This window comes from Pteropus vampyrus, unplaced genomic scaffold (genome assembly GCF_000151845.1).
Source record: "Pteropus vampyrus isolate Shadow unplaced genomic scaffold, Pvam_2.0 Scaffold82, whole genome shotgun sequence".
Lineage (NCBI taxonomy): Eukaryota > Metazoa > Chordata > Mammalia > Chiroptera > Pteropodidae > Pteropus > Pteropus vampyrus.
Window position 1 is genome coordinate 2,241,309 of NW_011888863.1, and position 19,145 is coordinate 2,260,453.

General features: G+C 34.4%; 1 protein-coding gene across 2 annotated transcripts in view; it reads left to right on the forward strand.

Annotated features, from left to right (window-relative positions):
- RASSF8 (Ras association domain family member 8) overlaps nucleotides 1–14,696 on the forward strand; it is a 94,406-nt gene extending 79,710 nt beyond the window's left edge. For both annotated transcript variants that reach the window (XM_011363073.2, XM_011363074.2), the window contains 4 exons: nucleotides 611–814; nucleotides 10,251–11,140; nucleotides 13,284–13,428; nucleotides 14,024–14,696. In XM_011363073.2, coding sequence (XP_011361375.1) covers nucleotides 712–814; nucleotides 10,251–11,140; nucleotides 13,284–13,428; nucleotides 14,024–14,145 — 1,260 coding nt within the window. In that variant the 5' untranslated portion in view covers nucleotides 611–711 and the 3' untranslated portion in view covers nucleotides 14,146–14,696. The remainder of the gene's footprint in view (nucleotides 1–610; nucleotides 815–10,250; nucleotides 11,141–13,283; nucleotides 13,429–14,023) is intronic.
- The last annotated feature ends 4,449 nt before the right edge of the window (nucleotides 14,697–19,145 follow it).

The following is a 19,145-nucleotide window of genomic DNA, read 5'->3' on the forward strand; positions in this document are numbered from 1 at the left end:
TTAAATGGGAAAAAGACAAGCACTCCATACATAGGGAAGTTGTCAGCCATCAAAGGAGTCATTTCCTTCAACTAATATTTTCTGTACACCCGAGCCTTAGGCTGCACTTGGTGTTGGAGTTTCAGTGGTGAAGACTACACTCTCAGCCCTTTGGGAAAGAGGGAAGCAAGGGACACATGAAATGAAGGAATGCAGTGGAGTTATGAAGATACCTCTACAAATGCTGGCAAGGCTGTAGAGGAAACTGGCTCAGTTATTTATGATTACTAACATGACAGAAATGATCATTTTAACTTCAGAGATGATCCTAGTGAAATAACTTTTTTGAAAAGAAAGAAATAGCTTATATGTTGAGCAATAGGGCTTAGTCAAGTAAATAATATTTATTTACTCGAGAGTGACTAAAATTATGATTAAAATTATAATTTTGAAAATAGTAGTAATAGGAAACAATACTATAGGTAGCTATAGCTGCATTCATGCTACTTAATTCAGTTCTGTAAAACAAATAAGCACATGATCATTATACAGTATATTTGTTTTATGTAAAATTACTCAAAGGAATACTAAGATTTGTTCTATTAAAATGTTTGTTTTCTCCTCTTTTTAGCTGACTATACAGATTGCCTTCTCCGTGTTTCCATGCCAGAGACATGACCTGACACCTTTGATGACCAGTCTCAGGGCCCTTGGGTGACTGGCTGGTGCACCATGGAACTTAAAGTATGGGTGGATGGAGTTCAGAGGATTGTATGTGGGGTCACCGAAGTCACAACTTGCCAGGAGGTCGTAATAGCCTTAGCTCAAGCAATAGGTAAGTGAACTCTCTGGATGTCTGAGATAAGGTAGTTTATGCTTCCTGTTGTTTGTTGTTTGTTTTAAATATAGATCTCTAGTGGGTTTTGTTCATTTGGTTCCATAATACATCTCACAAGCACACTTTTACTTGTTACTGTTCCCTGTGCTCCAGTAAATCTGTGAAGGCCCTTTTTCTCTGGTTCCTCCCAGATTTTACTAATCTTGAGTCTAGATTCTGCACTGTCTTCTCTTCTGTTGTTTATTCTAAACAATGATTTCTGGAACTAAAGATGTTTTGTTGAATCAAAACATAGATTCCTAGTTTCTAGACCCCTCATTAGGAAAAATCCTATTTCTGTTTATTCTGTATACTTTTATTAAAGAAAATGCAACAACTTTGTTTTTCAGTGAAGATGAAGTTGTCAAGTATATGCTTACCAGCTCCATCTTATTTAATTACCCTGTTGAGACTTCTTATTTACTTCCAGTTTATCTTTATATTTTATATGTGTTTTTTAGTTGCCTTAAATCTTTTTGTAACATGATAAAGGTATAAGTACCTGCATCAGTAAAGCCATAATGTGAGTTAAAGTTTATAATTGTATTTTAAATCCATTATGTAGGAAACATGTATTAAGGCGAAACTGTGTTCAGCACCATGCTAGGTGCTTAGTGCCTCTTTATCTTTGGGCTTCTTATCAGAAGTTTATTTTATATCACGTTAGTTTATATTGGAAGCATGTCAAGTTAGCTCAAGATTGAAACAAGTCACAGTGTCACAAGAGCACCTGAGCATTTTAGAGGCAGTTGTGCCACCTGCATTGCAACCAATGCTACATCAGAAGTTGGCAATGCCCTATACAAAGACAGAGGCTTTTTAAAAAAAATACTGACATCTTTTGATTTCGCCTTAAATACTATATAGCATACTCATATATTAAAATAATGCTGAAACTCTTAGGCTTTCTTCTTAGGCTTTCACATTTAATGAAATTTTCTTGCAGTTAGGACCAGTATTACATTGTGGACTTGTTTCATTATTAAAGATGGAGCATTTAGTTTAATTTAGTGTTCTTTTCAAACAACTTATTTAGTGCGTCTTTTAAAAGTCTTCAATAATTTATTTGAATTAAAATATTCAACATTTTTTGTGGAGTTTCTGCTTATGAAAGCTAGGATTAGCAAGTGTCAAACCTCACTTTGTTATATTTGAGAAATCAAGCCACAGGCAGTGCTAAAAACAAACAAAAACCAGTGAGTAGTTTTTACAAAAGTCCAGGTAGTTGAGGAGTGGAGCGAGCTGCCTGCACATACGGTAACCACATTTTCTACACAGAATTTCAAAGGGAAAGTGCCCAGATGTACCAGGTGTGTGTTTATCCATTTGGGCTAAAGAGTGTATTTGTTTGTGAACAAGCTAAAAAAATTTTGACTGAATCTGCCCCCCATTTTTGCTTCCTCAATAACTCATTCCAGACCTGTTTCGAAAAGTTGATAATTTGAATATAGATGTTTTATGATATTTCTCCAAACGTGGCTAAACAACTCTTTTTCTATATCATAAATACTTCATTGAATTCAGAATTCATCTAAGAGATGACTCAGCTGGCAACCAGCCAAGGGCTGTTGATCCTTGTTTCTGTCGTGGTGTTAGATTTTCTTGGCATCAAATTCAGTATGCTTCTGATACATGCTTAAATATTTATCTGTCTTACAATGAGAATTATTGATATTCGGAGTCTAAACACTAAGTGAAAATTTTATAGTATTTGACCTAGTTTCTACTATAAGAAATAATAGAGGGTTTATTAATTAGGGAAAATTGCTGCTGTAACGGACAATCCCAGGATTTCTGTGGTTTAAGATAGTAAAAGTTTAACCATACTATTAGCAGAATATGGACTGAGTGAACAAAACTGCACATGATTCTAAAATTTTTATAGTGAAGCAACTTGTAGACCGACTTCTTAGGTTTAAGTCCACATATGGCCTTGATTAGGGATTATTGAGTTTTTCTGGGTAGCTAAAATTACTTTTAGGAAACTATTGAGATATAAAAATATGTACACAAGTTGGCAATCTGCAAATATGACATTTAACATTTTCTCACTCAGTACTATTAAGCAATCAAATCAAATTAGCAACTAAAGACAACATAATTGTCAACATAATTTGATAAACAATTGAATGTGTCTAGTAGTATAGAAAGAAATACTTTCTACTCTGATTTTTGACTATCTTGACAGGTTATATTAAGGTGGTCGGAATAGAGCACATTCTGAAATAATTATAAGAGATAGAATAACTAAAAGTGAAGTCATGATTGAAACACTTAATTGGCATGAATTGGTTAAACTGCCCAGCAAGAGTACGCTGTGTGTATTTGGTCCCTATACATCTCAGGCTTTCTGAAACATTCCCAATTTCAAATATTCTACCTTGATTCTTCCATAAGCTATCCCAGAAATGCCATTATTTCAGAGTTCAAACTGCTTCTCAAATCTGTATGTGAAACATAAAGCCTTTGACAGATCATCTGTCCCAAGCTATAGTTGAGAGAATGAATTTGCTTTTACAATATCCCAAATCAAAGTATGAAAAGAATGTATTTCTGCCTTCAAGTAGCTTAGAAGGTAAAGTACAGCTAACAAAGGATTAGAGAAGAAAAGGGGAGGAAGAAATAAAGGAGACTGAGGGAAAAGTTTTCTGATTCACACTACTTTGGTGCCTAGTGTCATTTAAAGTACTAAAGATTCAGAATATTCTCTGTTCCCACTTCTTGTGATCTCGTTCCTGTATCTCCTTCAGCTGAGGTCAGAGCTAGCATTTAATAGAAACAAATTTCTTTGGCCTGGGGCCCAAGATGTAGCGGACTCTTCTTCCTAAATAGCCATGTTTCATAAGGTTTGCCCCAACAAAATCGGTTTTCTAACACATTTTATACTGTACTCTAGTATTTAACACTTTTTTCTCTTCTCTGGAAATTCCTCCAAAGTAGGGATCCTGCTTGTTTACTGTTCTTACACCATTGCTTTTCCTAAAGTAGGTACCCAATAAAACAGTTCCTAGGACAGTGCCTTACAGTAGAACTTCCTGCAGGGATAGATATGTTCTCTCTCTGGGCTTTCCAGTGTGGTAGCCACTGGCCACATGCAGCTACTGAAATGTAGCCAGTAGAACCAAGGAAATAAGTTTTTAATTAAAATTAAATGTGGCTAATGGCTATTGTAGTAAACAGCACAGTTCTAGAAAATGATTAACTGGTATCTCAGATTTAGAATGTCAAAATCCAAGCTCTGTGCCCCAACTACTGCCCCCACCCCAAATTTCCTCCTCCTCATCTCAGCAAATAAGAAGTCTTGTCTTTTAATTGATTAAATATAAAACTTTTGTATGATATTTGATTTTTTTTCTTGCTCTAACACCTTACAACCAATCCATCAACAAATCCTCGCTGTACTACCTGCAATATATATCCAGAACGTGTTTCTCTCCACAACCACTGTTACCACCTTGATGTAAGTTTCTCTTAGATTTTTACAGTGCCCTTCCAACTCCTCTTCCTGAATCATCCTGGGCCCTTCCCGCCTATTCTTGACAGATTTCTTTTAAAGTAAAACTTTTAAAATATGTTGCATTATGTCAACCCTCTGCTCAGAACCCCTGGTTTCCTGACTCACTCAGCAAATTTCAAAATCCATACAATGGTCTTCAGGGCCCTAGGCGAATCCCTGCTTTACCCTCTCATTATTCTGACCTCATTTCTTACCACTTACTTACCTTTTATGGTTCCCTCTTAATCATACCAAACACATTTCCACCTCCATCTTTGCATTTGTTCTTCTCTACTGAGAATACTCCATACTCCCTTATTTTAAAAATTCGCTCCTTGGGATCTCTGCTTAAATATCATGGAGGACCTTCCTGAACACATGTCCATGCACACACACTCATACTCCCTAACTACATACTCTGTTTTTAACCCACTTGACATATTACATATAGGCCATAATCCATTATTCACATTTTGAAATCTAAAAAATTCTGAAAGCCTAAAGTTCATCATACTTCATTTGTTAGCAGTATCTGGCATGGCTTGAACTCATTTGGTGATTAAAAAAATGACCCGATTTGATGCGAGGCTGTTTTTAATCTATATTTATTCTATTCAACATGAACTTTGATACGTTTTACTTTAGAAATTTTAAAGTTCAGTTACAGACCTGCAGGATAGCAGTATACTACCTTCTAAAACCCCCAAAATTCTGAATTTTCGGTGTATCTGGCCTTAAAGCTGTTGGATAATGGACAGTAAACCTATATTCATTTACGTATGCATCGTCAGTTGCCTGCCACTGCTCTGTTATTGCTTAACTCTCATAGCCTAAAACCATGTCTAGCATGTAGCAGGCACTCAATACGATTTGTGAATAAATTAATTCACTTTTAAAAGTTTTTTTCCTATAAACTGCAGGCTGAACTAGGTGACCACGTAATATCTCATCCATCTCTAAAATTATATAATTCTTTAGAAGAAAAGGGAAGAATATATTTTATACTGTCATATTTAACTCTCAATTTCATGTGTAAATTATCATTTTTTTATAAATTTTTGAATTGATTGATTTTCTATCTGCTTACAAAGTAATACTATTTATTGTAGACTATTTTGAAATTTAGAAAAACACAAAGGTAAAAGAATCACTCATGATCCTACCTCCTAGAATTAAACACCATACACAGTGCTTTTTATGTGAATATAGCTAGCCTTAAAAAGAAAAAGATTTCATTCTTTATAATCATTCATAGTTTTAAAATTTCATTTTTCATTTACTGGATTTTGAATTAAATTTCCCACATCATTTAATCCTCACAGGATCTGATGAGGAAGGTGCTATTATGATCACTGCTTTACAGATGATCAAAATGAGGCACAGAGATATGAAATAGCCTGCCCAAACTCATATAACTAGTAAGGAGGGTACTGGGATTCAGACCAGTAGTGCGATTCAAGAACACTGCTCTTTACTATGACACTGTGTTGATTATAATCCCCTGTAATCTCAGTGGACAACTGTTAGAAAATATTGATTGGATTACATTGAAACAAAGAATAAAAATCCTTAATAGTAAAATATAATGCTTTTTTTTTAAAGCCAGGGTCATCTTTTACAGTTTTAATAGTTATAGTAATAATATGATCATCTATTACATGTAGTTCTCAGTATTCATCAGTCAGGATGGGTTAGTTTATGCTGCTTTAACAAACAATCCCCCAAATCTTAGTGGTTTATAGTGATACCGTTAGCTGTTATTTTGGCTGATATTATTTATGTGAAGTATCTAGCACAATGTCTAACAAACAATAGGCATAATAAATGTTAATCATTATGAAATCGATAAGTATTTTCATTGTTTTTAATAGTAGTAAGCTTATCATATCTTTAGTGGTCCTAAATTAATGTGTAGTAATTCTGCGAGTACATATTTTCACAACACATTGGGAAACTATACTGTGAATAATTTAACCATGAGTTGAATGCACAGCTGGCTGACAGGTTATACTAAGAAATATTCTTATATCACTATCATAAAATAAATACTGTATGAAAGAGTTATCTTAATAGCTACTACACGTAGGACTTGTAGAAAATTTATTGATAAATTTCCAGAATAGCTGTATATAATTGGGGAATTATTTTAAATTCTTTAAGCTTTGATTTCTTCACTGGTAGGTTGAGGATCATAATACCTTAACTCACAGAAACAATTAAGATTGTATTTATTCTCTGTATATAAATATGTATCACATTTATATATATGAAAAAGCACTAAAAGCATTTAATAGACTACAAAATAATGCAGTGTAAGTTCTGTTACACAGCTCAATGCTCATTTTAAGAATTCTAAGTCATTATGGAAAGCATTAGTTATATTCACTAGAGTGTGTATAAGAGTCAGAATTTTTATAGCATAGCAAAGCATCAGTTAGCACAATAATTCAATAGGGTAGGGTAGCTTATTCACCATAGATAAAGAATAAGTCAGGTGTTACTGGCATTATTTCATGTATGTCCAGAAACAGAAGGATATGTTAGCATTAAATTTATGAGATGTTAATGCCAGCTCTCTGTCACATTCTTTTGAATAATATACAGTATTCATTTTGGGGGTAAGGAAGACTTGCTACTGAAGAAAAAAATCGAATGTCAGAACTAAAACATGAAGAGGGCTGATGATCAAGGTGTTTAATAGAAGCTATATCCTCAGGGCCTGACACTATTTTTGACAGATATTGGTTGTTCCTTATATATTCGTTGAATAAATAACAACATGTGAATTTTAAACCATGATTTTTGGGTTTTTGTTTTTTGTTGTTGTTGGGGTTTTTGGTTTGTTTTTTTGTTTTTTGTTTTTGACTTTAAGGAGAAATTGCCAAAAATTATTAAAAAAAAAAAAAGGAAAAGGAAAGAAAGGAAAAGGTTGCAATAAAAAATAAATGGTTGAAATAAGGACATAGTATCTCTGGATGACTCATATTTAAATATTTGAGTTTTGGTGCATATTTTCAAAAACTTCATAGTGATATATTCTGCTTTAGGTTAGATGAGTATAATCTGTTACACTCTTTCCTTTTAATTTATGTCAGTCATCCACTGGGATTCCACTAACACATTAAAATCTTTTTATGTGATTTTCCTCTTTATATGAAGTTAATGATTCTAGGATTATACTCAATTGCTTCAGCTGTTCAAAAGTATAGTCAATATTTTATTTACCATTACATAATGTGCCACACAGTTCTAAAACAGCTTAACTACAAATGCCACAAATAGACAGACGGACATTCCTTTATATTAGTTTTAAGATTACGTCAAGATAATATGCAGGGTAAAATGTATCCACTTAATAAAATACACTTAAAGGAGTTTTGCAGGAGGAGTTTGAATCTAAATTAAATAGAATCCGTCAGGCCTTGCCAAGTATAGGTGTTAAAAACAATGATTATGGGATTAAATTTTTACATAAATGATCTAAAACCCACTTTTTATAATAAAATCAAAGCCATTAATTCATTTACCTTTAAAAAAAAAGCTTTTTATATTGCTGGATGGAATTTTTTTCTTTTTGCCCAGTTGCACTAAATGTACATTATTTAACAAAAAGTGGAAACCGGCAGTAAAAGCAATTCTAAATAATCTTCTACCAAGACATTCTCAGAGGGCAGCAGTACCATTAAGCATTGGAAAAATCAGCTTTATATTTAATTATAACTAACTTAGGGTCTTTACAATTTTTAATTTAGCGCTATGATATAATGATTCAGTTTTCTTTTTAAAGACACTTCTTTGGTTTGATAGAATTAGAGAGGGCTCCACTGATCTAGTCTAACCTCACAGTACTGTTGAGGACACAGAGGTCCAGATAGCAGGAGTGAGATCCTAAAAGTCAAAAAGGCAGAGCCAAGAACACAAAGTACTGTGGTCTTTGAAGCAGTGTATACCTTGCAGATTTGTCATGTGGTTTTTCTTGGGGTAATTATAGTAATTTTTAACATGAAAATCATTAGAACCCAATTAGATTCTAAGAAGCTAATCTAATGTGCTAAGGTTTTCTTTTTGATTCCCCTTGTTCGCTTAAGGTATGTCGATAATACATACCTAGAGCACTTTTCAAGTTTACAAAACATTTTTATGTTTTACATCTCACTTGACTCTCACAACAACATTGTCAGATAAGAAAATACTCTCACCTAATAGATGAGGAAACTGAAGCTAAAGGAAATTTAATAATTCGAGCAAATCATATAAATAGATGGCAGAGGCAAATCTGAACACAGGCCTCTGACTTCAGAGCTTTTGTTCTTTCTGTTCTGTCCAGCTTTACATGGCTGGAAGTCACTGAAAGTTGCTTAAGGATTTTTTTAAAGTCAGATTATTGTCATGTCACATCACTATTTAAAGAACGTATCTGGTCAGCCCTTTCGTTGTGTGAATAACAATATCTTAAATTAATAATGGCCACCATATACTAAATACTTGTGGTCACACCTGACTCTACTCTCATAACCTATGAGATATTGCCACTATTCCCATAACTTCCAAAAGTGAAGTTATGCCATTTCCAGTAAGCAGTTTACACAGGATTAAAACTCCAGTCTGTCTGTCTCTAAAGCTCCTACTTTACATCTGCACCCGAGATTCAGGTTTCCATAAAGTAGAACATTGCATATGCTTAAACCAATATCATTCTTCATGTGCTGCTTCTGAATTGCATACATGGGTATTTGTATTTACGTATTCAGGTCTCTGTTTAATGACACAGTAATTGAGAAAATACTACTATTGGTTCAAAAGCTCATAAAATTAAAAAGAAGGCAGAGAAAATAAATCAGTGGCTCCATATGCAAGTATTATCATTGCTAGATGGCAAGGTCAGTTTTTTTCTTTGTAATAATATTAACTATACTAATGGATACTTTATTTAGATATAATTGACATATAACATAATATTAGTTTCAGGTGTCTAACGGACACTTTTAACAAAATATAATCCATCTGACCTACCCATCTTAAGTGGAAATATTTAGGAAGTATGTTCAAGATAATGACATTATATTGTCTTCTGAAACATTATCTTTCATAATTACTAGTTAGATTCAGTATAGTTTTTATTTAAGTGTGATTTTATTTTGTTTTCGTTTTTAATATTATTTTTGCCCTTTAAATTTTTTAGAAGAATCTTTGAAGCTATACTATCAAAACTGAGTAAGACTTCTCTTCAGACCCCTTTTTATGTGAAATTATTTTGAAGGCTTATTTTTATTGATTTTTTATTTGCCATAGGTGTGTAGGAAGATATCAGCTATGTGAACTATGGGTTCGCCAAGCCTTCACGGGGAGACAGAGGAAAGAACTGTCCAGCTGCCTGTTAGTTGAGTAGCAAGTTCTCCACTGACTTCATGTCTCCCTTCAGGTGGAGAAATGGGCCTCCAAACCTTCCCAAGATCTGACATGCAAAAGAAAGCAGAGGATTTGCAAAATGGAAGTTTATTCAGGCTTTGAAGTTCTATCCAGTTCCTGGGACCAGGCCCTCACTGCTTTCAGTGGGGTATTCTAGTGTCTTTGGTTTCAGGTGGAGGTCTTTCCCCAAACAAGAATGTCTGGGCAGTCAGGTATTTGACAAGAGTATCAGATTCTCATTGAGGCTGAAAGTATAAAGTTGAATTTCTAAACAAGTTTGGAGAGTATATATAATTCACATCCTATCATTTTATGCCATTACATATCTCAAGGAGTTCGGTATCTTCGAGTGAAAGTTTCAAAGGCAGCATGGATTGGACTTTAACGCTGATCAGGAGGACACAGTTATCAAATAGCATCCTCTGTTTCATTATTTTAGCTATCGCATGTCCCTTTTTAACAGTTTATTCTTATCTTTTTTTAATCTAGGTCGAACTGGAAGGTACACTCTAATAGAAAAATGGAGAGATACTGAAAGACATTTGGCACCTCATGAAAATCCTATCATATCCTTAAACAAATGGGGACAATATGCCAGTGATGTACAGCTTATTTTACGTCGAACGGGGCCATCTCTCAGTGAGCGACCCACTTCAGATAGTGTGGCTCGAATTCCTGAAAGAACTTTATACAGGCAGAGTTTGCCCCCCTTAGCTAAACTAAGACCTCAGATTGATAAATCAATCAAAAGGAGAGAACCTAAAAGGAAATCTTTAACATTCACAGGAGGTGCCAAAGGATTAATGGAAATTTTTGGAAAAAGTAAAGAAACTGAATTTAAGCAAAAGGTGCTGAATAACTGCAAAACAACAGCAGAGGAGTTAAAGAAGCTAATCCGTTTGCAGACAGAGAAGCTTCAATCCATTGAGAAAGAGCTAGAATCAAATGAAACAGAAATACGATTTTGGGAGCAAAAATACAATTCTAACCTTGAAGAGGAAATTGTCCGGCTGGAGCAAAAGATCAAAAGAAATGATGTAGAAATTGAAGAAGAAGAATTTTGGGAAAATGAATTACAGATTGAACAGGAAAATGAAAAACAGCTGAAGGATCAACTTCAAGAAATAAGGCAGAAAATAACAGAATGTGAAAGCAAATTAAAGGACTATTTGGCTCAGATCCAGACTATGGAAAGTGGGCTTGAAGCAGAAAAATTGCAACGGGAAGTCCAGGAGGCACAAGTCAATGAAGAAGAGGTTAAAGGAAAGATTGGTAAGGTCAGAGGGGAAATTGACCTTCAAGGCCAGCAGAGTCTGAGGCTAGAAAATGGTATTAAAGCTGTGGAAAGATCTCTTGGACAAGCCACCAAACGATTACAGGTAAAAACATTTTTATAAGGAGAATGTTTCATCTATTTAAAAGAAATAATATATTTTTGATATCTTCTTTAATGGTTGTTCATTTTCTCTTACATTTAAAGTTAGAAACCCAGCTTAGTTTATAATTTTTTTAGAATTTTTGTGACTTAAAACCAGGTGTGAGACCAAAACAGGTAAAGCCACACGATCCTTGCTGCATGGAAGGAGCAGTCTTACTATGGCAGAGGTAGCATTAAAAGTAATTGGATATAGGAAAATAGAATCTCAGAGCTGGAATAGACACTAATGAAGAGACAGTGAATCTGACTTTCTCTTTTTAGAGATAGAGAAACTGAAGCTGAAAGATTACCAAGGATTGGTTTACCAAGGATCGTGTGGCTAATTGGCTGCTTATATGTCTCTTCTCCATTGTTGCTAACATCATCTTCTTTCCTGAGATGTAAATAGTCCCTTTCCTTTCTCTCCTCTCCAGATTACCCTCCTTTGCTTTCCTAAGGAGAGGGCACAAAGCTTCCTCTTCGATTTTTCCACTTTCTAGTTCAAGTACAAGAACATTTATATTTTGCCGCTCAGCCCCTGATCACTCAACTTATATTCCTTGGATACCTGTTCTCGAAAAGACAATGTGGTGATGTTATGGGAGTTGCAAGAGGTATCAGTCTCTAACAGATGACATGAGAAAGATATAGAATTGATATGGCTACTTAAGTTTAAATTAATTAAAATTAAATAATATTCAATAAAGCTGTTTAAAAATATTAAGTGATTTTAAAATTCTGTTGTTAGTCACAGTTGGCCACATTTCAAGTGCTCTATAGCACATAATGTTTAGTAGCTACTGTAGTAGCTACTGATTTAAAAACTTGCTGTTCAAAGTACAATTTATGAAGCTTCAAGGCACACTAATTAGAAATTCACAACCTGTATTATAACAAGATCTCCAAATAATACCTGTATACATCAGGGTTTGAGAAGAGCTGCTTTAGAATATCAACAGTTCCAAAACAGAAAGGTGAGGTTTCAGGAAGAACTGATGGGATTCCCCTGTTATTAACTAGAGTGAGAAGTAAAACTGCCTCCCACATTTTGAAAATCAGGAATTTCTCATTCAGTAGGTTGTTAACCTGTGATTTGTCAGTATTTTACTATTTGGATTCATTTTAACACGTAAGATTGCAATTGAGAATCGTGTTGCCTTAGAGGAAACACTGATTTATGACAGTCATTACTAGCAGATCCCACTACCTATGGAAAAGTGTCTAATAGTCAAACTAGTGACATATCTCCAAGTACCCGCTGCCTTCAGATTAAGCAGAGAAGGAAACAACCACTCTGCCGCAGTCTCGTCCCTGCCTCTGCCCCGTCCCTCAGACACATCCAGCCTGCATAGGGCCTGGCCACTTTTTCTTATGTGCAAGAATGGAGAGAAAGAAGAAAAAATCCATTTAAATCATAGAATGCCTCTTCTTGCTTTTGGACCTTTCCAGCTGTCCAAACTTGATCACCTTTCTGTAGGGCTCTTCAGTTCTCAGAACTGTCTTCCTCAAGGATTTAAAAACCCCTTGGTGAGAATCTTGTGGGAATCTTACTTTCCTTGTGCTCTAATATAAATCTCAGTAATGGATGTCATGCAAACTTGAACAGTTTACAAAAAAAGGAATTCTGAATCTCATGGACCAAACAAGTGTTCATTTAGTAATCAGTTATGAAGCGGATAACAGGGAAATTTAATTGTGAGCAGCTTAGCAAGAGTGCTGTAAACACTGTGGTGGATGAAAACCAGTATTTTATTGATGAAAGTTTTAGACATATATTTATTTCATCAGGCGCATAGTGTATTTCTAACAGAAGAAAGCATCGCATTTAAGAAGCCAGACTGAAAAAGCTATTGTCCTTTATTTACTTATTTTTTGGCCCATGCCACAGAGTGAAAGTGACCCATTGTATCGCTCGCTATAAGCCAGATTGTTAAATGTGCTCTTGTGAAAGTGAGTATCCTACTTGCAACTCCTGTAGCAGATGGACTGTCACCAAGATGTCTTTTAGCAGGCCAATATTGAATCCTCAAATTGAAAAAAAAAAAAAAAAAAATATTGAATCCTCAAATTGAAAAAAAAAAAAAAAAAAATTTCCTTCCTTCTAGGACAGAGAACAAGAGCTGGAGCAGTTGACCAAAGAGCTGCGGCAAGTCAATCTCCAGCAGTTCATCCAGCAGACAGGGACAAAAGTTACCGTTTTGCCAGCAGAGCCCACTGAAGTAGAGGCCTCACATGCAGACATAGAAAGGGGTAAGATGTTGAGAAATCTGCTTTTATTCCTTCCCACCCCCTCCCCCACTGGTTAACTTTAAATAAACTTACATTCAGTAAAAGTATTATCAAAACTAATTCTTGTACCACTCTAAAAAAATTTTGATGTACTTACTGTTTCTTGGGAAAATAATAATATCTGGGTTAATTATTTACTCAGATGAGCATGAAATCACGAAATCATGTCATGTATCATTTTTTTGAAGTATATGAGTTACAGTCTTTTTGAGTTTTAGCTTCTCTCTGTTTCTAACGCCCTTTCTTCCTCTCTTAAAATTAATGAATTTGTGCTGTATATGTGCATATGGTCTGAACAACCAAGAAAGAGAAGCAAAATGCTCACCTTCAGAAAAAAAATCATTAACCATTCAAATCACTGAAAACTTGATTTATCAACTGAGAGGGTGAAGGAGAGTTAGCTTTGTCCTCTCGCTCCTCCAGACCCGCAGGGGATTGTAATTGGTATTATATGTTCTTTGATTCTTTAAAGCTGGAAAAGTTATAATTTTTCATATTGCTAACTACTCCAAGTTGATGAGTACATCAAATGACTTTTTTTTTATTTCCTGTCTAGAGGCACCATTCCAGTCTGGGTCCCTGAAGCGGCCTGGTTCCTCTCGGCAACTCCCTAGTAATCTTCGTATTCTACAGAATCCTATCTCATCTGGTTTTAATCCTGAAGGCATATATGTATAACATTATCTGTCTTTAGGGGAGAGACCCCTTAAAGGTACAAAGGACAGTAAAAATTCTTTCCTTGATTTGTGCCAATGATGAACAGAGGATATATTTCACAAGCCACTGTATCTTTCTTCTGTCCTAAATTGCATACCACTTGGAGCCATACCCTGTGCACTGATGCTAAAGAACAAAGAAACTGTTTTCACACATCAACAGTGTTGACATTTTTATCCAGCAGCTGTAATGCAAAGCCTTCATTTTTATTTGTAGCATTTTGAGAGCGTTAGGAAAGTATTATACTATGTGTATACATAAATAAAACCGTGACTTAAGAGTGAAGAGAAATATGTGACTGGCTTAGTTTAATTTATTCCATGTAATCAATTAATGTGTGAATGCTGATGTTTTAATGTTTTTTATGAATACTTATCCCGTGACTGAATTACATTATGTATTGTGTGATTATGACTTTGTGTGCATGTTCCCAGACGCCCTCCATACGTTGCTGATTTACAACTACACAAGTGTCATAGGGTGCTCCACCATTAAAACTAACTCCAAAAGAACCCACTTGCATTTATTTTGTGAACCTGTCCTAGCCATTGCTTAATTAGGTAAAATAATTCAGGTTTTATTTTTAATCTGGAGTTTAACCTTTTCTTTACAATATTTCCTGTAGATGACTGACCACATACGAGAACAGAAATACTTGCATGAGGCAAATTGTACGTTTAAAAAGTTTGCAGTACTTTAGACACTGTTGATCAAGATGTAATTGTTGAATATCTACCCAAACAGGCATGGGATTTCCTGATACATTTAGTGTTTCATTTCTGCCCTGCCTTAGCATTTTACTCTTGTGAATCCTCAAGAGTTTTCCATAATACCTAAATTAGAGACATCTGAGGATCAAATCATGTCAGTCTACTTCAGGAAGGTTGCTTTAAGTGACCTATTTTTAAAATAACCCACTTCGTATGTATGGTCTTTCAGTGTAAGCACATGGTTAATATATCGCTTGCACATAATTTACTGTGTACGTTATGGACTATTGTGATTCCTCCACTCACTTAGAGAGAAGGTGATTGGAGTTAGGTACTTTTTACCAAGGAAATAAAGTTAAATTCAGTGTTTTTATTTTTGAGCATGATTTTATAGGACATTAATCTCTACTTGTACATGTATTTTTTTATTTATAAAACCAAAAATGAGTCAGCACCCCTCCCATGAGTAGTGGTTTAAATAACTAAGATTCACAAGTAATATCTAGATGGATGTGGTCAGATACCCTTAGCCATTTTTACATTCCCTCTGATCATAATTTGGTACAATAGAATTAAGACCTTATTCTGAAATTTGAAATTTTTAATTCTGACAAAAATACAGTCTCTGTATCATTTACATGCATCAAAGTAACAGTGGATTAGTATATTATACCATGGTAACAATAAAAAGATGTAAGTTATATCTTATGCATGAGGGCAACTTTGGATGTTTTAACATATTAGATTTATTTTCGGTTTAATGTATGCTGAGAATGCTGCAATACTTAGGTTTCCAATGAAAATTTTAAGAATGGCTATGAAAATACGTAGATGCTTCTAGAGGACTGAAAGTAATTACGCAGAGTTGCCTTTTCTAGTCCAGCTAAATGGCAGACCTCATCTAAGGGTATTATTTTCTTTGGGTTCTTGGAGTTACTGAGTTGACCTTGCCATTATACTGTTCTTCAAATAACTTGAAAAATACATGATTCTTACTTAAATAACCACAACCTATACACATTTGCTTTCAATTTATAATTTATTTTATATCTGCATACAATTAAAAATGAGGATTAAAAAATCAAAATAATTTGTAGATTTTGTGACAGTAGTGATTTATCTATACCTAATATATGCCTTATTTTTAAAGGATTCCATTCTATACTAAAAGTTATTTTATTATTGTTCAGGGAAATTGTTACCTTATTCACAAAGAAAAACATTTTTGTAAATTGATCACATTTAAGTCAAATGTTAAACTAAAGATATAAAGATATTAAACTCTGATTGTAAATTGCAAAGATGCCTTGGCACGCCATGAGAAACACAAAGTCAATACCCAAATTAATTATAAATTATTATTAGCATTAACCTAATAACTCTAAAGAGAGACTGGCAGCATCCTTTTAACTTGTAGTAAGTAGTCTTGGGTTCCCCAGCATAGTATCATAGGTTACCTCTCCGACAACTTCATCCAAACTCTCAAGCTGCCAAATAATCTTTACGGACCTAATTACAGATGAAAATACTACTTCCTGGGTAAGAAGAGTATATACACATGAACTTGATGAATACATTGAGCAGCTATACTTTTTAATCAGTTGTATCACTTCTGGAAATACACCTCTAAGAAATGTTTTCTAAGTTTTTTTAAATAGTGCAAAGAAAATTCATTTCCCTAGAACATCTAAAAATATTTTAGTCTGTCGCTAATTATTTTTACCCATGAATACAGATGAATTAGATTAAGTGCCACGTCTTTGGATACGTTTTGGAGGGGAGAGACAGGGGACAGTGGTATATGGAAATACCAAATATAAAATTTTGCATCTGGAGAAATATTCAGGTTCTAAATATTAAATTAGATGACAAGGTTTTTTTATATATATATAATACTGCAGGTTGTTTTATTGTGATTTTCTACAAAATTTAAAATACATTAAAAGATAATTTTTTTTAACCAAGGGATAATTTGAAATAGCATTAGTATATTTGACCCTTAAGTATCTGTCATCCTCAGAGAATGATTTGTAGTGGGTTGCCTCAGTCCTTTTGTTGTTCTTATGAGATACTTTGGTTTGTTAGCATTTGTTTTTTGTCTTGATGCACAGGGAACTTATATGTGAGACTTCAATTGGTATTAATTCCATTTAAACCCCTCAGTCATTACTAAACTAATTATCAATTCCTATAGTTCAAATTTGTCATAAACTAGAGCTAAAATAAGACAGATACTGTAAAAAATATAGAATTTATGGTGTGAATGTGAATTTTAAGTGTTCAAGAATAGCAAATAAGCACTTGCTTCCAGAGCATAAATTTTTTGCCTGCATTAAAAGAAAATTTTCTTTGTGAATAAAAACAAAACAGACTTTAGAGAAAAGAAACTTTATCAAAACCATTTCTGTGAACGTCTTTCCAAATTAGAACTATAATAACGGATTGAGTAAATAAGGAAAAAGCAAAATCTCTTATTGCAGGTGTGCAAAGGACATGAGCAGATGGGCAGTTCCCTGTGTGCATTGCCTTTGAAAAATCAGGCCTTAATTTATATGTAAATAACAATGCTATGTTCACATCCTTCTTCTACCTGTCTTTATTAGTCTGTATTGTATAAAACTTAGGTCACAAGTGTTACTTTTATATTATGTCCATTTTTTTAATTGCATGTTTATACTATTTGCTACAGTATTTTTAAGTTTTGGGTGAAGGCCACCAGCTGTATGGAGAAGACAAAACAATCACTATTTATTCAGTATTGCTGCTTTACATTTCCAGAATAAGCTTTCGATGCCAGGTCAGTGACTGCCTGAAAGCTGCAGGAGCTCTATTCCAGTGCATTTTATATATTTTTAGAAAACAAACACAGATAACTATTTAGTATGCTAATTATATTAAACCAGCAGAAATATAAAGGCAATAAAGTATATACATATATATGGGGGAGGGAAGGGGGTGAGGAAAAGGTTAAAAAAAATAGGTTTACAGCCAGACATGGTGATAGCCCTAAATGTATTTCTCAATCTGTCTGTCTTTATTGACCCAAAGAAGATTTGAGTTGCTGCAGCTTTAAACAGAAAATTGCCACGTTCACTAATTGTAGACACATAAATATGCTTTTAGTACTGCTTTGCTCATGTACAAATAAAATATCTGTAATCTGTATTATATGTAATTATTATTTTCTTTTGACTTTCACTTCAAAATGTATATTTTCTGATTATTATCATGAGCTGTAAAACAAAGGATCAATATCTGATAGTCTCCCAAATAATAAATTTTCAGGATTCATTGGGGTATTACATTGCTGGTTTGTTTCTTATGTATTTAATATTTTTCAATATAATTTTATTTCCTTTAAAAGATTCCCAAGAGAATAGGTGTGCATATCAGTGACAAGGATTACATTTTTTCCCAAAAGTAATGTTATAACTAAAGAATCGTCTATTACTGAAAAGGCAGCTGCCTTCATGCAAGTAAAACTGAATAAGTTGAAGTTAGATCTCGATCAAGAAATTATACATATGAGTAATAGTATATTATAAAAGCAAAAATGAAACGAGAGACTTAAAATAATTCAAAATAGTCTGTGCCTAGAGGGGGACTGTTAGAATTTTAATTAACCATTCTACCCTCTTCTCAAGTCATATGTTTTGTTAATCAATGTGATTTGCTTTGTACCTTAAGGAGGTTATAGTCCAAAGAGCACTAAAAAGAACAAGAGTGCCATGGAAACACACCAGAAGGGCTTTACCCCCAGAAGGGGTGTTGGCAAACCCTGGAGAAGGGATCTAAACCAGGGAAGGCTATCTAGCACAGATGAAGATGGGAAGATGAAGAGCCTGTGAGGCTGCGACCAGACAGTGAAGGGTTGGGGAGCGCTAAGAGGAAAGGTAGGTAGGCATCAGGTAAATCATAAGTGGCCTTGATTGCCATGAGGACTTTGGACTTCCTCCTGAATGCCATGGAGGAGTTTTAGCACAGAAGCGAAATGATCAGGTTAGCACGTTAGGAAGATCCTTCTGGCTGGCTTTGTGGAGAAATGACTGAAAAAGGATCTAGAGGCTAGAGACCTTCCTGAGTCATTGGCTGTGCGGCAAGATGCTTTTAAGCCTCATTAAAAATGCCTGGATCCCCGTGAAGCCCTACTACACACGGTTTACCAGGAGAACTGGGTAGGAATGGGGTCGATGGGCTTCATTGTTACAAAACTGCAAGTGCTGATAAAAGAAGTAAGGCTTTGAAAACTTT